General features: G+C 32.0%; 1 protein-coding gene across 1 annotated transcript; it reads right to left on the bottom strand.

The window, feature by feature from the left end:
• Window positions 1–336: 336 nt before the first annotated feature.
• LOC141659117 (protein RETICULATA, chloroplastic-like) lies at window positions 337–10,815 on the bottom strand. Its single transcript, XM_074465874.1, has 7 exons — window positions 10,177–10,815; window positions 9,997–10,095; window positions 9,041–9,261; window positions 8,352–8,421; window positions 3,511–3,590; window positions 1,015–1,079; window positions 337–855 (listed from the first exon to the last, which is right to left on the bottom strand). Exons 1-7 carry the CDS (start codon window positions 10,618–10,620, stop codon window positions 662–664), a joined length of 1,173 nt encoding a protein of 390 aa, XP_074321975.1. The 5' UTR covers window positions 10,621–10,815; the 3' UTR covers window positions 337–661.
• Window positions 10,816–18,587: the final 7,772 nt, after the last annotated feature.

Below are 18,587 nucleotides of genomic sequence, written 5' to 3'. Positions count from 1 at the left end.
TCACTGCATCTGTATTATACTATAATAACAGTATAATTTAATGTCTTTTTTAGTTGGTTTAATTATCCACCGTCGAATTTTTTAATCAATTATTCAGGACTGTTAGATTCAAATATTAAAAAAATATACACCAATAAAGTTTCCATATTCAAACCCCGCCAACAGATTACAATACTAAAACTCCAATGTTCAAACCCCACCAACAATAAATATTTACGTTATTATTTTATACATTTCAAATCCCACCAACAAATATTATTATCTTTCATTGGTTCTAAAATCTGGATATCTAATAAAGAAAGTTTGAGAAATTATACTACAATATGAGATGTTGGATAATTGAAAATAAAATTTTATCTATTACCCCAATAGATACTTTCATTTATCAAGTAACATATTTTCTCAGTGATATTCTTCCCATATCAAAATTTAGAACTTAACTTCCAGCATTGCATTCCCCGCTTAGGAGGTCATCTACTTGTATAAGTAGCATATATGGAGGCTGCTCTTCATGATACTTCGGCCTTGAGATAGAGAGCAGTGAACAAAAATTAGTAAAATTGCCGAACTTGTGTTTTCCCACCTTAAGAGTATCGTATTACCCCTTTAGCAGGCTAAAAATATCAAATACTAATCTTGAAGATACTGGATACATCTACATCTATTGTACCCCACTCCATCTGGCCCAGTCAACAAATTGCATTCCACCATACACATTGTTTGCAAATCGCACTCCAACTGTAAATGCCAATGCCACAGGGGGGACTTGCTTTGCAATTGGAGATGCTTCCATCAAGCGTTCCAAACCATTAATAATCTGATACCTGGTGTTGGAAGAAAATCCTAGAAAAACTCCTACAAGTTGCATAGGTTACATATTATCAGTGGAACAGCAACAGATACAATCCATCAAATTTAATATATAGATAGATAGCAAGTAATTACTAATCACACACACACACATTCAGGATAATGTTTTGAACAGAAGATGACAAGAAAACTAGCAAGGCATACCCCAAAGTGCTGCACTCTTGAGTAGTGGTGGAACTGGTACATCTGCTTCTGATTTCTTTACGTTCCTGAACATGCAGATGGATGTAATGATTAAATTTTTCATTCCAAGCAACAACCTTGAACAATTGTAATATATTATCAATCTCCTTTAATTCAAATATAGACATAGCAAAGGAGGAATTGAATGACCACATTCGGAGAAAATTGTTTCATGATATAATTCTTATGCAAGCCTCTTTTTTTTTTTACAAAGATTTTTATCCTACCTCCGGTGCATTCTAATGCCCATTTGCAGCTTCTTGAACATCTTCAAATTTTTCATAAATCACATCATCTTTTGGGGCGGGGTTGGTTCTTCATATCATCAATCCTAAAAGCAGCAGAAAGATCTGCGTACATTTCACACTCCCCTTGCCCTACTTCTGAGTCAAACTTATCAAGTATATTTGGTTTGTTTATACAAAGGAGCTCAATCTCCATAAACATACTCTCACACAGTTGTATGATAAACTATATATATCTTAATAATCTACTCCCTATGTCCCGTTCAATTGTATACACTTTCCTTTTTGGGACGTCCCTTTCATTTGTATACATTCCAAAAATAGTAAATTTTTAATAATATAAAAAGTAAAATACATCCACTACTTTCTTTCACTACACTCACTTTATACCTATAATATTAATCGGTCCCGCCACTTAATCACTTTCTTCCTTTTCCCCCACTAAATTATACTTTTTCTAACTTCCGTGCCACAACCCATATATATACTAATCGTTGGGACGGAGGGAGTATGTATAATTATTGAAGGTTGTCCGGATGATATACAAACATGAAGCTTATATGCTCCATAATCTGGTACTGTAAAGGACTATTCCCGAGGGTTCAGGTTCTTTACAATCCCCGTAGGAACCAACCACCAACTATCTATATTTAATGTCCAAAAAGTCGAAGCCTGTAAGAAACGCAGATAAGTTCATAATTCCAAACTACTTTAATACTTTTAGAGGCAGACCACTAACTTCTCGTCTGCCAGACTAGCCATTAACCATAACGACAAATCTTCAATTACAACACTCCGTTACCCGACTTTCCTTTTTTGTCCTCATACTGGAGTCCACCGAACATGACACGGATGGGGGTATGGGATCTGAGTCGGACCCTTCTCATTGAAACTAGACACTTCACCTTGTGGCATCCTAGTTCAAAATGAAAATTAAGGCCTTCTTGCAACATATTTATAGAGAGCAAGGTGTATGAATGACTTGTTTCCATGTTATTCTATGGATTTTATGCTCCACTTTCATAACAATTAAGAATATATCCCGACAAAAAAACAATTAAGTGTATATGATTACTGCAGAAGACAGTATTGATTAGAACGTACAATGAATCAGTCCGTATAAAGCTTTACTTGTCTTAAGCTTAGCAGCCGAGTCTGCAAACCCATGTCCAACTTTGGATTCATATCCAAGAATCCTAATTATATTAAAACTAAGAATCGACTCTTAGATTCGCAACCGTGTCCAACATCCATACCCGAGTGCTGGTAACATAGTTAAAACATATTAAAACTAATGCAAAAGGAAATGCCGCCCGAAAAATCGTTTAAACTCCGGTAGCCATTTACAATTAAACAGTAGCACATCATGTAACATCCTGTAGGCATATACAATTAAACCAAGAGAAGCGGAGTTGTTTATTCAACTACTGTTTTAAATGACACATTGTTAGATATATTTGTGATGTCATGTCTAATCTGTTGTGTTTAGTTTCAAAACTTAATATTAGGACTTACTGGAAATCAGAACTTACTGAAGTCAGAACTTATATCAGAACTTAAGGCCGTCGGGATTTATATCAGGACTTAAGTGCGGGTACTTCATATAAGGAATGCAGCTGATTTACAGGAAAAGATCATGACTAAAACAATAGAAGATATGCATGAAGAGTTGGACAGCTTTCTAGAAGACTTGAAGAAGATAATATCTGATTGATATATTTTAGGAGACATAATTATATTCCATATCAATTAGAAGATATCTTGTAACTGTGTACTATATAAACACAACTTAGGGTTTACACTATAAGTGTTATCATTCACGAGAACATTATATATTGTAACCTAGCAGCTCTTAGTGATATTGTTCATCACTGAGAGAGTAGTTTAACCTACTTTGTAACAGAGCTTATTATATTGAATAAACTTGATTATTGTCACATACTTGTATTCGAAATCGATTTGTTTATATAAACACTATATTCAACCCCCTTCTATAGTGTTGTGTGACCTAACACACATATTTCACCTTGTTTCAGATCATCTCATTATATCAACAACAATTGTTGCAGCTGTTTTATTATCTTTCTTATATTTTATGAGCTTCCTATCAAAGAGCTCCTTATTTCTTCCGGTTATTCGTAGCAGTCTTAATTGAAAAAATGAATGTATGCATGCTATGCATTTATGCAGATATTTCAAGATGGAAGAATACCTCTTGGCAGTCATGATCAGGTTCGCAATACCTTGACCAATAATACCACATCCAAATCCAACAAATCCGTACATTATGCCCTGGAAAATGCCGTGTCAAATTCACAAATTTAAACATGCAATGAACTTGCTTAGCATTTGACTACTTATGGAACTAAAAAGACGCACATGGGCAAAAAAAGTTGTCAAATATGAAAGATACACGAAGAAACAAGGCAATAAAGATAATAAAAACATGTACATGGGGACACTTTAAATTTACATGCATTCACTAATTTTCAGCTGAAGAGAAAAGCAGCCCTTAATTAGATAGATGGAACAGTTTAAACATTTAAGAGGTGTATCTAAGAAAATCAAAGAACCTGTACTTATGACACATCAGATACAATGTCGAATAGTAATAGGTTGGTGTTAAGATGGAAAACAAAGGCGAAAGTTCTGGTTGTAATACAGTCACGAATGAATTTGATGTGCAAACGATAACTGGACACCATTTCTCTGTATTGGTTTCTGAAATACATCTTTTACAGTTGTGATCATATAATATCTATCAGTGTTGTTTAAGGCGCAGATTATAAAAAGGCGTAGGACCTAAAATTAAAGCGTGAATCGTGAAGCGCCATTAATTACGTGCCTTTTGACCCAAAAGAAATATTCACAAATTCAACAAGAAAATAATATGTAAGATAATCTTAATACTTAAACTTACAAAAGAACATAAATAAAATGATAATAATGTCAAAAATGAAGCTTTAATCGATAAGGTACACTAATTGAATAGTTTCAGTATCGTCTAACTTAATCTCCAACTTACTTTTAGATGGAGGTTGAGAATTAGTACTCACTGAGAGACCTTTGATGGAAGCTAATTGTGGTGTGAAACACTTTAGGGTTATTTTATTAGTTTACCCTTTCTTTTAGGGTGTTACTGGTTTTACTGTTATGAGCGCCTTTTGCGCTTTTTAGCGCTTCACAAGCGCCTTTTGGATCGCACACCTTGCACCTAAGCGCGAAGCACCATTAATCGCGCAACTGATCGCGCCTTTAACAACACTGATCTCTATTATATGGACAGTCTCGTGGATGAAAAAGGGTATATCAAATTTCCAAATCTAAATGCTCTATTTGGAATTTAGCTGGTTTATATATTCAATTAGTACTAACTGAGGGACCTTTGATGGAAGATGATTGTGGTGTGAAACACTTTAGGGTTATTTTATTAGTTTACCGTTCTTTTAGAGTGTTATTGTTTTACTGTTATGAGCGCCTTTTTGTGCTTTTTAGCGCTTCATGAGCGCCTTTTGGACAATTTCAGAATCGCGCTAAATCGCACACCTTGCGCCTAAGCGCGAAGCACCATTAATCGCGCAATTGATCGCGCCTTTAACAACACTGACATATATTATATGGACAGTCTCGTGGATGAAAAAGGGTATATCAAATTTTCAAATCTAAATGCTCTATTTGGAATTTAGTTGGTTTATATATTCACAAAGTAACATAATAACATTGCCGTAAATAAGCTGGATTCTATGATAGATGGTTTCCTGCAATGGGATGAATGATTGCCATACAAAATTCATGAGGAAATCATGGTTGGGAAACCACTTAAATAATGAAAGATAAGAAAATCCATCTATAGAATGGCGGTACTGCAAAACTTGCACTACTTCCGAAAGCCAAACAAAGACCATAAAAAATCTTGATTTGAAGGGAAATGCTAGTGTTCCCAAAACCATTCTAGAAAGCTCAGTTGTCAGCATATTAATAGTTTTTCTCTCATAAATGATAATAAACCCCTCGTGCATATGTATGTGATGCATGGGCATCATGCGCTCATATACTTGATCTCATGAAGACAAACATGGTTTTGGACTGATCTACATTCATTATTCGTGAGAACCGGTTATACAATATTACAAGCCCAATAGTCAGTTTAGTTACCAATATGGGCTAATCTATTGGATTGGCTGATTATTATTATATATTTTTGGCTTACAAGTTTTTACTTCAAGCACCTAGTATTTCATTTTCTAGTTGAATTTGGTTTTTATGTAATTTCCTATTTAGAGTAGGTTTTTATGTAATTTCCTATATGGATTAAGTTTTTGATGGGTTTTCAAGTTGGACTCAAATATTAGCCAAGTAGCTGATTTTGAATTTGATTGGCATTCCTAACGGGCTTAGGTTATTTTCCTAGCCTATATATATATCCCTGTATTGTAATCTTTTGAGACAGAGAATTTTATGAGAATAAATCGTGAGTTTATACTTGCAAAACCTTTTGAAAGTTGGTGGTTAATTCATACATACTTACATACTTTCTTCTCCAGATTTCGTTTAGTTTGTGGGTGATTAAATTCTTTAAGCAATCTAACCAAATCGATCCTTAATTTTGTTTCTTGGTGATTAAATTCTTTATAGAAGCAAGCTGAAGTTATTTTTTCGCAACGGATCTGATTTACATAGAAAATATATATAATCTTAGTATTAAGAGCTCGGTTCGACAATTTGTTTGAAGGTTTTTTCTTTAAAAAACGTTGGACACAAGGATGGTGTATTTTGTGACTGTTCGGAGACGTTTTTGAGTTATTTTTTTGAAGAAAAAACGTGGGTATCATGGCTGATTTATTTATTGGTTGTTTAGAGACTTTTTTCTTCATAATAACAAGGGCAGCATGGTTGATTTGTTCTTTGATAAAGAACTGAATGTTATAAAACACAAAGAGATATGGAGATCTACGAATTACGGGAGCAATTGAAGGACGTTTTAGAAAAATTAAATCGAAAAGATTCTTATCATAGTCCTCGTAAAAAAGATAACAAATATGCACACAAATCAGATTTGGAAGAGTATTCAAGATATATGATTCGTAAATCTAAGGATGATGGTAATAGCTTGCGTTTGGATATTCCAAATTTTGATGGGAGCATGGATACAGAAATTTTTGTTGAATGGTTGAAACATGTTGAATGGGTCTTTGACTATAAGTATTATGATGATCACAAGAGATTTAAAATAGCGAGATCGAAGCTCAAAGGTTATGCAAATTTGTGGTATGAACTTCTAGAATCAAAGAGGAGAGAAGAAGATAAAACACGAATTGATTCTTGGAAAGTTCTTAAGAGGAGAATGAATAAACGTTTTATCCCAACTGATTATTTGCAAGATATATTGGTAGAATCACATGGTGTCAATCACGATGCAATCTCCTTTGATGACGACACAATTGGTTTTGAGAAGAAGGTACAAAACGTGGCTCATTCTTGTGCTGAAATTTCTCTTAAATATGATGCCTTGAAGAAAGATGACGATAACACAACTCCTTTAGCAATTGAAGACCAATTAGTTGATTTGAAGTGCAAGGGTTATGAACATGTACAAGAAGAATCCCCTAATGACCTGGTGATGAATATGCGTGACACTGAGAACATTACTACAACCGTTATTTTCAACGATGGAGAAATAGATGAAGAGGAGCGAGTTGAACATGAAGAAGAATTTGAATTTGAAATAGAAAAATTATTCACACATCCAATAGTTGTGGATAATTTTTGCTTGTTTGAGAAGCAAATTGAACATGGATTGGAACAAGTGGATCATGGTAACTTGTTGATTACTCCACTAATTATTCCTGATTTTTTAAATCCTTGTAAAGTCGAATAAGATGCAAGTGGTGTTGGGCGGTTTTGGTTCACGAGAAGAATTCTATTGATTTTCTAGGCGCGGACAGGTTATCGAGAGCAGATAAAAACTCAAAATTTCTTGTTCTTTCAGTGTTGCTACCAAAGGTAATTATCATGGGTCTAAAATATAATATTTTCAAGTTCTGTAATATATTCCATCTTTATGTGTCAATCCTTCGATTCTATAAAACTCATGGTCGAGTTTTTTTTCAAAGGAGAAGAGAATGATGCGGAGCATGACCTTAAAATATTCATTTGCATTTATTATCAATTGAGGACAATTATTTTTCGAAAAAGAGAAAAATGATGCATGGGCATCATACGTTGATATACTTGTTCTCATGAAGACAAACATGGTTTTGGACTAATCTACTTTCATTATTCGTGAGAACCGGTTATACAATATTACAAGACCAATAGTCAGTTTAATTACCAACATGGGCTGATCTACTGGATTGCGCTGATTATTATATATTAAGTAGATTTTTGCCTTACAAGTTTTTACCTTTCACTTGAAAGGGTTTTTCTTGTTTCAAACACCTAATATTTCATTTTCTAGTTGAATTTGATTTTTATGTAATTTCCTATTCAAGGTAGGTTTTTATGTAATTTTCTATATGGATTAATTTTTTGATGGGTTTTCAAGTTGGACTCAAATATTAGCTAAGTAGCTGATTTTGAATCTGATTGGGATTCCTAATGGGCGTAGGTTATTTTCCCAGCCTATATATACTCCTATATTGTAATTTTTTGAGACAGAGAATTTTATGAGAATAAATCGTGAATTTAAACTTGCAAAACCTTTTACAAGTTGGTGGTTAATTCTTTTATACTTTCTTCTCCAGATTTCGTTTAGTTTGTGGGTGATTAAATTCTTTAAACAATCTAAACAAATCGATCATTTAGTTTTGTTTCTTGGTGATTAAATTCTTTATAGAAGCAAGCTGAAGTTATTTTTTCGCAACAGATCTAATCTACATAGAAAATATATATCAGTATGAGTCCCACAAATAAAAACAGACCATATGTCATTTGGGAACATTTTTGGGGTCGCTCTTGGGGTATGTAGCACTGCTCTAACATGAAAACTTTTCATTATCACACTAAATAGAAGTCAATTCAAATTTTACAGATTCCTCGTGTTTGTAGAATTACCTTGTAGAAGTAAGTACCAATCCTTTGTTTCACGGTAAAACTACATCCTGGCCTTTCTGCCTCAAACACACTGCACCAATCAGCAGAAAAAGAAATATAGCTTATAGCCAAAAGGTGTGAATACCGAAATACGAATCCCAAATTAGAAAGGATTCAGAATTGAAAACACTATAATAGTTAGCTATTGCAACATATCAGGTTTCGAAGTTGATATCAATCCAATATAGTCTAGGTGCTCTCATCAAAACATTACACTTCTGAAAAAGCACGGAAACTTGTTTTAGAAAAATAATAAGGAAAATCTATTATAAAATTAAATAAACATGAACCATATAAACAGGTCAAGGGGGTAGGTTTAAGTCTAGAAATTCACAAAATAAGTGATTCCATACTATTTTTTATCTATTCATCTCTGTTTCCAGTGACTGGAAGAAATATGCCATAATCCAGATCACCGATTACTCTTTACTGAAATATTGCACAAGTCCAACCAGTTCATTAATAACAGGACACAACATGTACATTTAATGGATGAGTTAAAAGGGAAAATTATGGACTCCTCCACCTAAATGTTCAAGGTTCACGGGAACTTTGTTGGATGTTGCATAATATTAACCTAAACATGGCATTCTTCAGAAAACATCAGATACGAGGACATAGGAAATGGTGTGGATGGAAATACTGGAAACCTGCTAGGGAGAGCCGCATAAGCATGCTGCATACGTCCAAGTAAGCCTTGAGATGTAGGCAACTTTCCAATACGGGCATAAGGTGCCAACATACCAACCAATGCAACATTTACAACTACCCCAACCAACATATCAGCGGTATACAACTCAAATTCTGCCCAAAAGTCTTTTCCTCTCTTTTGAACCTCCGCAAATGTTGCACAACAAGTATCAATAACTATCTGCAAACCAAAATTTATAATGTAAAATAAGTATAAAGCACATAGCAAACTGTAACAAAACAAATTGCTCACTCAAGGCCTCAATAAGGTCACTTACTCTAGGCGCCGGAAACAGAGGCAAACAAGGCCACCTCAATTTAATTAAATATCAACATTAATAAAGAAAGGTGAGAAAAACTAGGGATTGAAGGAATGGGAGAATTAATTGTGAAGAGAGAAGAGAAAAGAAGTAGCAGAAATCAAGGGAAGGAAATTAGAACCTCACTCCGAAATGTAATCACTCTTATAGTTTATCATACCAACTATGTATGCCAGTTTGTAATACATCTAAAAAGTTCTTATAGTTGCAATCCTTCCATTATCACATGTACACAATGTCACAATCAATGCTGATACAACCAATAATGATACTTTAACATGTGTCCAAGAAATATTTACAAACAACGTTCAACTGCTATAAGTTGTAATCATGAGTAGAATTAAATGTTGATCAGGCATATAAATTTAGAACCTGAATTTGACATTTAGCTCTCGATAAGAATTTGAGCTTAAATATTTTTTCCGCACACACACACACAGTTATATCATCGACATGCAAGCGTCTTGAAGCATCACCAACAAGTGGGTCCAAAACCGTGGTAATACAAATTTCCACAAGGACATACACATTTATCAACCCTGTAAGAGGTTAAGAGCATATCCAAAAAGTGCTGGCAAAAAAGTGTTTATACAGACCTCAGTTCCTATCTTAAAAAGAAAAGTAGGATCAGCTAACATCCGATTCCGAAGCATTTCACATGATCTCATAGCAAATCCCAAAGGCCAGGCTGAGCCCTAGAATTAAAACAACAACAAAAAAAAAATCAATTCACAAAGAAAAAGAAGACAAAAGACAAGCAGAATCATATACCTGACCTGCAAATCAAGATATCTATGAAGAAGCAGTCTACGAATTCCAAGAGTTTTGGCAGCCTCCAACATATCAGAAGGAAGTTTGGCACCCCGAGCTTCGATTAGTCTAATAACCTCAGCAAACTCAAGTAAAGGCCCAAACTCCTCCTCATCATCCGGATTACCACCACCACCACCACCAAGAACCTTGCCATTACCACCATCGTCATCATCATCACCCCCACCACTTGCATTATCAACACTAAAATCACTCTCATCTAAAATCCTAACACCATTATTAAAGCTCTGATTTTGTCCAACAAGTTTATTAAACCCTGCACCTTGTGAATTATCCCTAATTCTTAAACCCCTAATTCCCATTCTAAATGAAAAAAGGTTTTTAGGGGGAAAAACAACCTCATTTCTCAGATTAAGCAAATGAGCAATTCTACAAGAATACACAGCCATTGCAGAAGAGGATTAAGTGGTTCAATTGTCTAAAGATGTGTGTATGTATAGTCCCAGCTCCCCACCACCTGGATGGAACTCAAAGTGGCGGACTTAAGATGGGAACACCACGCGTCTACTGTTAACCAACAGACGTCTAGGGTTTACTTAACTCCCAATTACCGTGTTCATCAATCATCACATCATGTTTAACCTTTTCTATATTTCCGAGCTTTCTACTCCTGATGATTATTACTCTGTCTGAAAACGTTTTCTACCTGTGTTGGACACGTTTGTCAATGAACAATTTTAATTGTTAATATCTTTAATACCGTATTAGTATTAAATATAAAAATTTCATTGTATTAAAATACTCATAAATGCGAATCCAACAAAATCACTCATAAATATGTTTGATCTTATAGATTAAACGTAAATTAGCAGTCAGTCGTTTACCACGATCAGTAGCGAAAGTCAAAATGGGAAAAACAATATGGGACGGGGGAGTATTTCTTAATATCTTTTTTAATAATATTTTTGCTTTATTTAACTAAATATTAATATAGTAATTTTATTTCCTAAATAAATTTTATGTTTTCCATCCCACACCCGAAAGGTGCCCCACATAGGTCTTCCCCGAAACCCCCCAGTAACTAAGGTAAACAACGCCGCACTTAAAAGTCGAGTACTCTACCGTTGAGTGCTTCAACAAATGAAAGTTTTCGATGAAACCGGTGAAATAAATAAATTTATCCAATTGAGGCATCTTTTTTTCGAACAAAGTATTCCCTCTGGACAGAAACTGAGTCCTTCCCGTACTATTAGTGATATCCTAATTCGGTGACCTCTCCCACCCAATATAATTTTCAAAAAAAATGTACTTTTTGTACTTATATATTTATTTATTATTATATTTTCATATTTGATCTTGATAACCAAAATATTACAGAAGTGTTATAATTTTTTTATTTTTTATTTTTTTCATATTATAAATTTGTAAAAATATTATTTAAAGCATATCATATAATATGTTTATGTAAGTATTTTTTTTACATATTTTTTTATGGAAATTTGACGAAAGATTGAAAAGTTATTTGGAAATTGTATTTTTTCGTGTTTATAATGATATTTTATAATTTTTCTATTCAAGTAATAATTTTGAAAAAAATACTTTACATTAAATTTTCATAGTAATTTTAAATATATTTTATTAGATTTTTATTTCTATTTTAAATTATAATATTTTTTTATTATTATTATATTTCTTCCTAATTTTTATGTTTTATAAGATTCATATATTCTAAATTTTTAAAAAACCAATCCTTAATTTTCTTATTTTAGCAAATGAAAAAAATATGAAATGTTTATACCTAAATACAATCTAATAGCGTTTCTCATTTTATAAGATAAAAATTTAAATTAACTATTTCAAATATTTTAAATCAAACTTACCCATTCTAATTTTTTCCAAGAAAATGATATTATTTTAACCCGATTAACAAATGATTTGTTGATTGTTACTTATATTTATGTTTATTAAGATAATTGTTACTTATATTATATATATTGCACTTTTAACATTATTTTATATCATTTAAAAATATATTAATATAGTTCAATTTCTTAATTAATTAACTATTGTGTTTTTTATACATATTATTAAATATGATAATAGAATAACTAAAATAAATATAACCCTATAATGTATTTTATTACATTTGTATTTGAATTGTAATAGATTTTTTATTATTATATTTATTAATCATTTTTATGTTTTACAGTATTCATGTGCTCTAAATTTTTTAAAAACAGTCCGTAATTTTTCCATTTTACAAAATGAAACAAAACACGTGTAGTATTTATACCTAAATATAATCTAAATATTTTCTTTATTTTATAAGATAATAATTAAAATTCTCTATTCAAATATATTTTAGATCAAACTTACCCATTTTAGTATATTATTAAAAATGATACTACTTTAATCCGAACATAAATGATTTGTTAACTATTACTTATATTTATTTTTATTAAGATAATTGTTACTTGTATTATATATAATAAAATACTTTTAATAGTATTTTATATCATTTAATAATATATAATTATAGTTCAATTTATTAATTAATTACCTATTTTGTTTGTTATACATATTATTAGAAATTATAGTAGAATAATAGAATAAATTAAATTAATATAATGTATATTATAACTATATTTTAGCACGTGAAACCAATTTTAAAAGTATAAAAAATTAAAAGAAGAAGCAATTGATTAATCCCACGTATAAGACGACCAAACCATACGTACATAGCACAAAAACCCTCTTAATCCAATTATATATTACTCCAATTATATAAAGATTATAATTATCCACAAATTTATTTCTCCGAGTATTCTGAGCTTCGAAATCGGCATTCTTTGGTGGATGGTGGATTTACCTTTCAGTGATTAATGATAATCGGATCGATTAATTGTAACATTAGTCGGAAGTAATATAATTAATTAAAATAATAATATAATTTTATTTAAATTTCATTACGCTTTTAAAAGATTTAAAAAATACCATAAATCATTAGTTCATATTTTTTTAAGAAATATAAATATTTCCATTGATAAAAATCAAGAATACAATCCGGAGGGACAGAGTTTCCTTCATTCATCAAAGTATATCATCTAACTGAAAAGCAAGCAAGTGCTCCCGGAAACTTAGACAATATCGCTTCAATGTCCGATTAGATAACCCACAGTTAGGCTTTATTAAAACCTCTCAAGAGTAAAACCCAGTGGGAAAAAACTCAGGACATGAAAAAGAGTACCCACTAAAATATATTATATAATACTAAGTCTAAACTAGAGTCTGATAGTTGTGCAGACAATCTCGCATATCTTCAACATTATCTTGTAATCCAAGAATTTGGCTGATAACTGAGCCTTAAATCTGATATGAGAAACCCCATTAAATCGTTTACCATCCTGAAAACAAAACCAAAGAGACAGAGAAAATATTAAAAATAATTAATTAAAATTATAAAGCAAACACAAATATATAATATATAATAATAACATAAAATCTAACTAAAATATTAGTTATACACAATCAAGCGCGATAAATTTAGCACAAAACAAGCCCAATAACTGGCACAAAACAAACCCGATAAATTGGCACAAAAACAAGCCCGATAAAGTGGCACAAAACAAGCCCAATAACTGCACAAAACAAGCCCGATAAATTGGCACAAAACAAGCCCGATAAATTGTCACAAAACAAACCCAACATAATCAAGAGTGAATAAATTGAAGAAATAAAAGTTATTCTTAATAGAGAAATGGGTGCCCAAACATACACATAATTTGATATGTCTTTTTTTGGTTGATTTGGTTATCCTCATTTATAATCGTCGGATCTTTTTAATCAAATGATCAGGACCGTTAAATTCAAATATTAAAAAATACTAACTTATAGCCCGTGCGATGCACAAGTCTTGGTTAATATTTATATATTTTTAATTCTATTTCATATAATTTTATTAAAATTATATATAAATAATTAAATACTAAATAATGATTATATAATTATAATTTCAAGTTAGGTTCAAATAGTTTAAATAGTATATGATTGATGAGATCTTATTCATAAATAATAATGTAAATGTTTGTTGTTAGTGCGTCAGATTCGAATCTGAAAACTTATATATATCTTTATAAATAATATAAATATTTGGTGTTAACAGGATTCGAACCTGAGAACTTATATGTATTTTTATAAATAATAATATAAATATTTATTGTTGACGGGATTAAAACCTGAGAACTTGTGGAATGTATTTTTTTAGTATTTGGATCTAACGGCTCTGATTATTTGATGAAGAAGATCCAACGGTCGTGATGGAAATGGATAACCAAAATGAGGGGTTAACCAAACTACAAATTATACCCCATTCCGGCTATTATAGTATAGTATAGATACGCTACTCAAACTCTTAGTTCAAACCCCGCCAATAATAAATATTTATATTATTATTTATACACTACTAAAATTTTCAGGTTTGAACCCCACCAACAGCAAATATTTATATTATTATTTATATTAATTAGTTGATATTTAAGTGAAGTATACATATTTTTTTGATAGTTGGTTTATACATAATAATTAATATCTTGGTACTTAGTAGTTAAAAAATTAGTACCTACTATATATAAATTAGATATAAATTCATGATCGGCTAAAATTAGTTATATACCAAATCAACTGCAAGAAATTGTGAAATGAACAAATCGATCTAACAAATCTTCGAAAGAAATTAGAGTAATTTAACTGAAATTATTTTATTCAATTATTAGATATTTGAATAACTGTACGAGAATTTAGGGGTATAAAATAGTCAATATTAATCAATATATTATTATTATATATTACTATAGATATGGATGGAAAATAATCCATAAGGACATAATTAATGTTGAATTAATCATGTCTAAGGCACGCCGATATGGCCTTAAAATAAAGTCCACGAATATCCAAAGCGGTACTTAAATGTAAATGAAATACTGTGATTTGAATTTACAATAAAGTATAGAAATTTTTTTAGTATATTGATATTGATTGCAGTCCAACATAGAAACAAACTCCTACAAGGAAGGGTCTAGAATCCACCACATTTAGTTTTCTTACTTACCTTCTAAGATGGAGACTTGTCCACCAAGTCTTTCAACCTTACTTTGAAACCCCAGGTATGACACATATATAAAGGGCTCTACCCCTCAACCTAAAAATACTTTTTTATTTGATTCTCTACAATATAGAGATATGGAGGCACCTATGAGGAGCATTTAGTTTTGAACAAAAGTGCAGCCATCAAAACTCGAACCTCACAAACCCTAACATTAAAGTCCATCACAACCCTAACTTTTATTCTGTTAGATATAATTGATGATATCAGGATATAAACTATTAGGAGTTATTATCAGTATTTGATATCAGGATTTACTGAAGGTGACGTCATCAGTACTTATCTTTCAGTATTTGAAGATCAGCATTTGACGATCAGTACTTTAGTTACAACAGTAGATATCAAAGAAGGAAAGGGATTGCAGAATTCAAGGAGGTGAAGGACTTTACTTACAGAAGTAATTATACATGGATATGTATTAGGTTTTCTTATTGTATTAGAATAGGATTCCTTATTGATTGTGTAACTGTGCACTATATAAGCACAAATTAGATTTACACTATAAGTGTGACGCCCTTAATCTCGGGGTTAGGAAATGAGGACCCACACACCTTTAATCTACTAATTAAATAAGCATAAACCCCGATTAGCTACTAACAGGATCAAACAGGATAAAGCATGAGACAAGATTACAACTACAAATCATAAAATATAACTTACAACCCCAAAATAAATCCAATATACATAGTCGATCCCGGCTTGGAACCGACAGATAACCCATTGTATCTTTACAACTCTCTGGCTAAGCGCTTGCTCACTCAAAAACATTACTACCTGCTCTGGCAACCGGAAGCCCTCAACACGATAGGGACCACCAGGTACGCTTTTACGAGTAGTGCGCCTAAGCCTGGCCAGCTACTTGCTTAACTGCCATGGTTAGATTAAAACAAAATATATGAGTATAAAACTCAACAAGTAACTAAACAACAGTTCTACGAAATAAAATCCATACTATACTTTACTAATCTCAGGGCATTCTACTTTATCAATTCTAGGTGGCAGATTTCTATTTTTAGGTTATGAAAAAGGGGGGTTATGAAGAAGATTTTTGGGCTTTCAAGGAACAAGGCTCAAGGTAGGGTGAAAGCCGACATTCATCACAAATCAATAACAGGATCACAAATGATCTTTCGAATGGAAAGCGACAATCTTTTCATTATAAGGAATCAATTATATGATCAACAGGATTAAAAATCAGGGTTCACGAGCTATAAGCTTCACCATATCACAATCAACTCTTTTCAAAGCAATATAAACCACTTTCATTTTCAAAGAATCAATTACTGAGTAGGAAGTTTCAATTCCTTTTTAAAATTAATATAGAACCCTTGATTGGACCACTTTATCTTTTATTTCATAATAATAATACGGGTGATCAGCCCGTACCGACCTCCATCCGGTCTTTAAGGTACCAATGGCATAATTTCAGCCTTAAACTGGACTAGCCCCGCTAGCCTCTTACTATGACTGGACTAGTCCCACTAGCCTCTTACGTCCCAATCCAATCCATCAGGAATTCGTTTGGAAAACCTTAAGTTGGAAAAATGTAGGTTTACTAAATTCATTTTATCATTACCAAGAATATGAAATCATTCAGACTCTTTCAAGTCGAAACTCTTTCTTAAATTCAATTTCAAGAATTCAAAGTTAAGAGAATGAATCAGGAATAAGCAAAGTTCAATTCTAGGGATCTTGATCAATAATAACATAGTTCTCAAGTTAGGGAAATCAAAACCGCTTCAAGGATCAATAGGGAATAGGGTAAACAAGGAATGAAGCATCATTACAAGGGGTTCGTAAAGGTACTTATAGGGTTTATAACAGTTCATGGTATATCAAATAAGTAGAACAGGAAAAAAAGAGTTACCAAAGGGGTTGGATCAATAAGCTTATCAATACCAATTTCACAAGATCAAAGACAGGGTATCTCAAATCAATAACAGGGGTTCATTACTTTGACAGTTCAATACTCTACATGGAATGAACAATATCCTCTCTATAACCATTTACTCAAGTAATTAAAGTTACTTGCCTGAATTCGCTTTCCTGAAGGTTGAACTACTGTCACCTAGTAAACCTTTCCCTTTCCTAGCCTGAATGCCCTCACGCTCCGAATCTACAATCAAAACCAAAACCTTAATTAGATTCTCAACTCTCGTTTCCAGAACGTTCACTCAATACGATAGCTCGACTATACTCTTGACTCGAACTATACGAGTATAGTTTATACACACATGCACATAGCACATAACACATTCTTTTCTCATAGCCTTTATATCTTTATTTACTTAATAATCAACTTATACTCGCTTTAATCTCGACTATTCTTCAAATCATACAATTATAACTCATAGGAGTTCACGATTCATTCACAGCTAAATCTTTACGACCATAACTATCACTTATAGCTTTTAAAATCAATCAACTTAATTCTCTTTTCTTTTATTCCTTAATTTGAACCACATATCACAATCAAACGATCAAATCCATAGGTATTCACATATAAACACCCAATTATTCTTTGATTACTATAAATCAAGTTTTAATTCTAAGTTTATATGGCCTATTCGGCCTTCTAGCAAATACCAACCACCAAATCAATCAATTTCCACCTTAGCTCACATAAACATATAGCACAATCAAAAACCTTTAAAAAAAATCATTTTCCTTTCTTTAACATCAAAAATTCGAACCCTAACCATATATATACAATCAAATTTCTCAAGAATCATATCATGCAACTTTAGTTCTAGCATCATCCATCATTTAAACTAACATCCTTTTCTTTATTAACAAAATTCGAACCCAAACATTCACATAGATCACATAATCTCTAAAAATTATACATGCGTTCACTTAGAATCAAATCAATCCCTTTTATTCCTATATTTCATTTGGCTATATCCACAAAATATAATTCAAGGATCAATCATTGACATGCAAGCATTAGAATTGCACAAAACTTGAGATTACTCCAACACTCATCCCTTTTTAACTTATTTTAAACCTGACATTTACATGCAAAGTTATATTTTAACATGCATCCAAATTTCCATGTCGATTCTTGCTAGTAACTAATTCAATTAACACATAAATTAGCAAAATACACTTAATCTTCCTTTACCATAAGATCCATTCGGATTTTTCAAAGAAACACACAAATCGACTTTAATCCCTTAAGATTAATCAAGAACACCCGAAATTTCCAACAACCAAGACATGCATGCATCATTTAGAGTTCTTAACTGCATCTCA

Source organism: Apium graveolens, chromosome 5 (assembly GCF_009905375.1).
Source record: "Apium graveolens cultivar Ventura chromosome 5, ASM990537v1, whole genome shotgun sequence".
Classification (NCBI taxonomy): Eukaryota; Viridiplantae; Streptophyta; class Magnoliopsida; order Apiales; family Apiaceae; genus Apium; species Apium graveolens.
Note: the sequence above shows the minus strand (reverse complement) of the source record. Positions and strands in the feature narration are given on the sequence as shown.

What these genes read in the sequence shown, in the direction of transcription:
- LOC141659117 (XM_074465874.1), bottom strand. Translation starts at nt 10,620, where the DNA reads ATGGCTGTGTATTCTTGTAGAATTGCTCATTTGCTTAATCTGAGAAAT. An exon ending in TTTTTAAGATAGGAACTGAG is followed by an intron (nt 9,262 to 9,996) that starts GTCTGTATAAAC and finishes TTTGGTTTGCAG; the next exon opens with ATAGTTATTGATACTTGTTG. An exon ending in TTGGTACTTACTTCTACAAG is followed by an intron (nt 3,591 to 8,351) that starts GTAATTCTACAA and finishes GGCATTTTCCAG; the next exon opens with GGCATAATGTACGGATTTGT.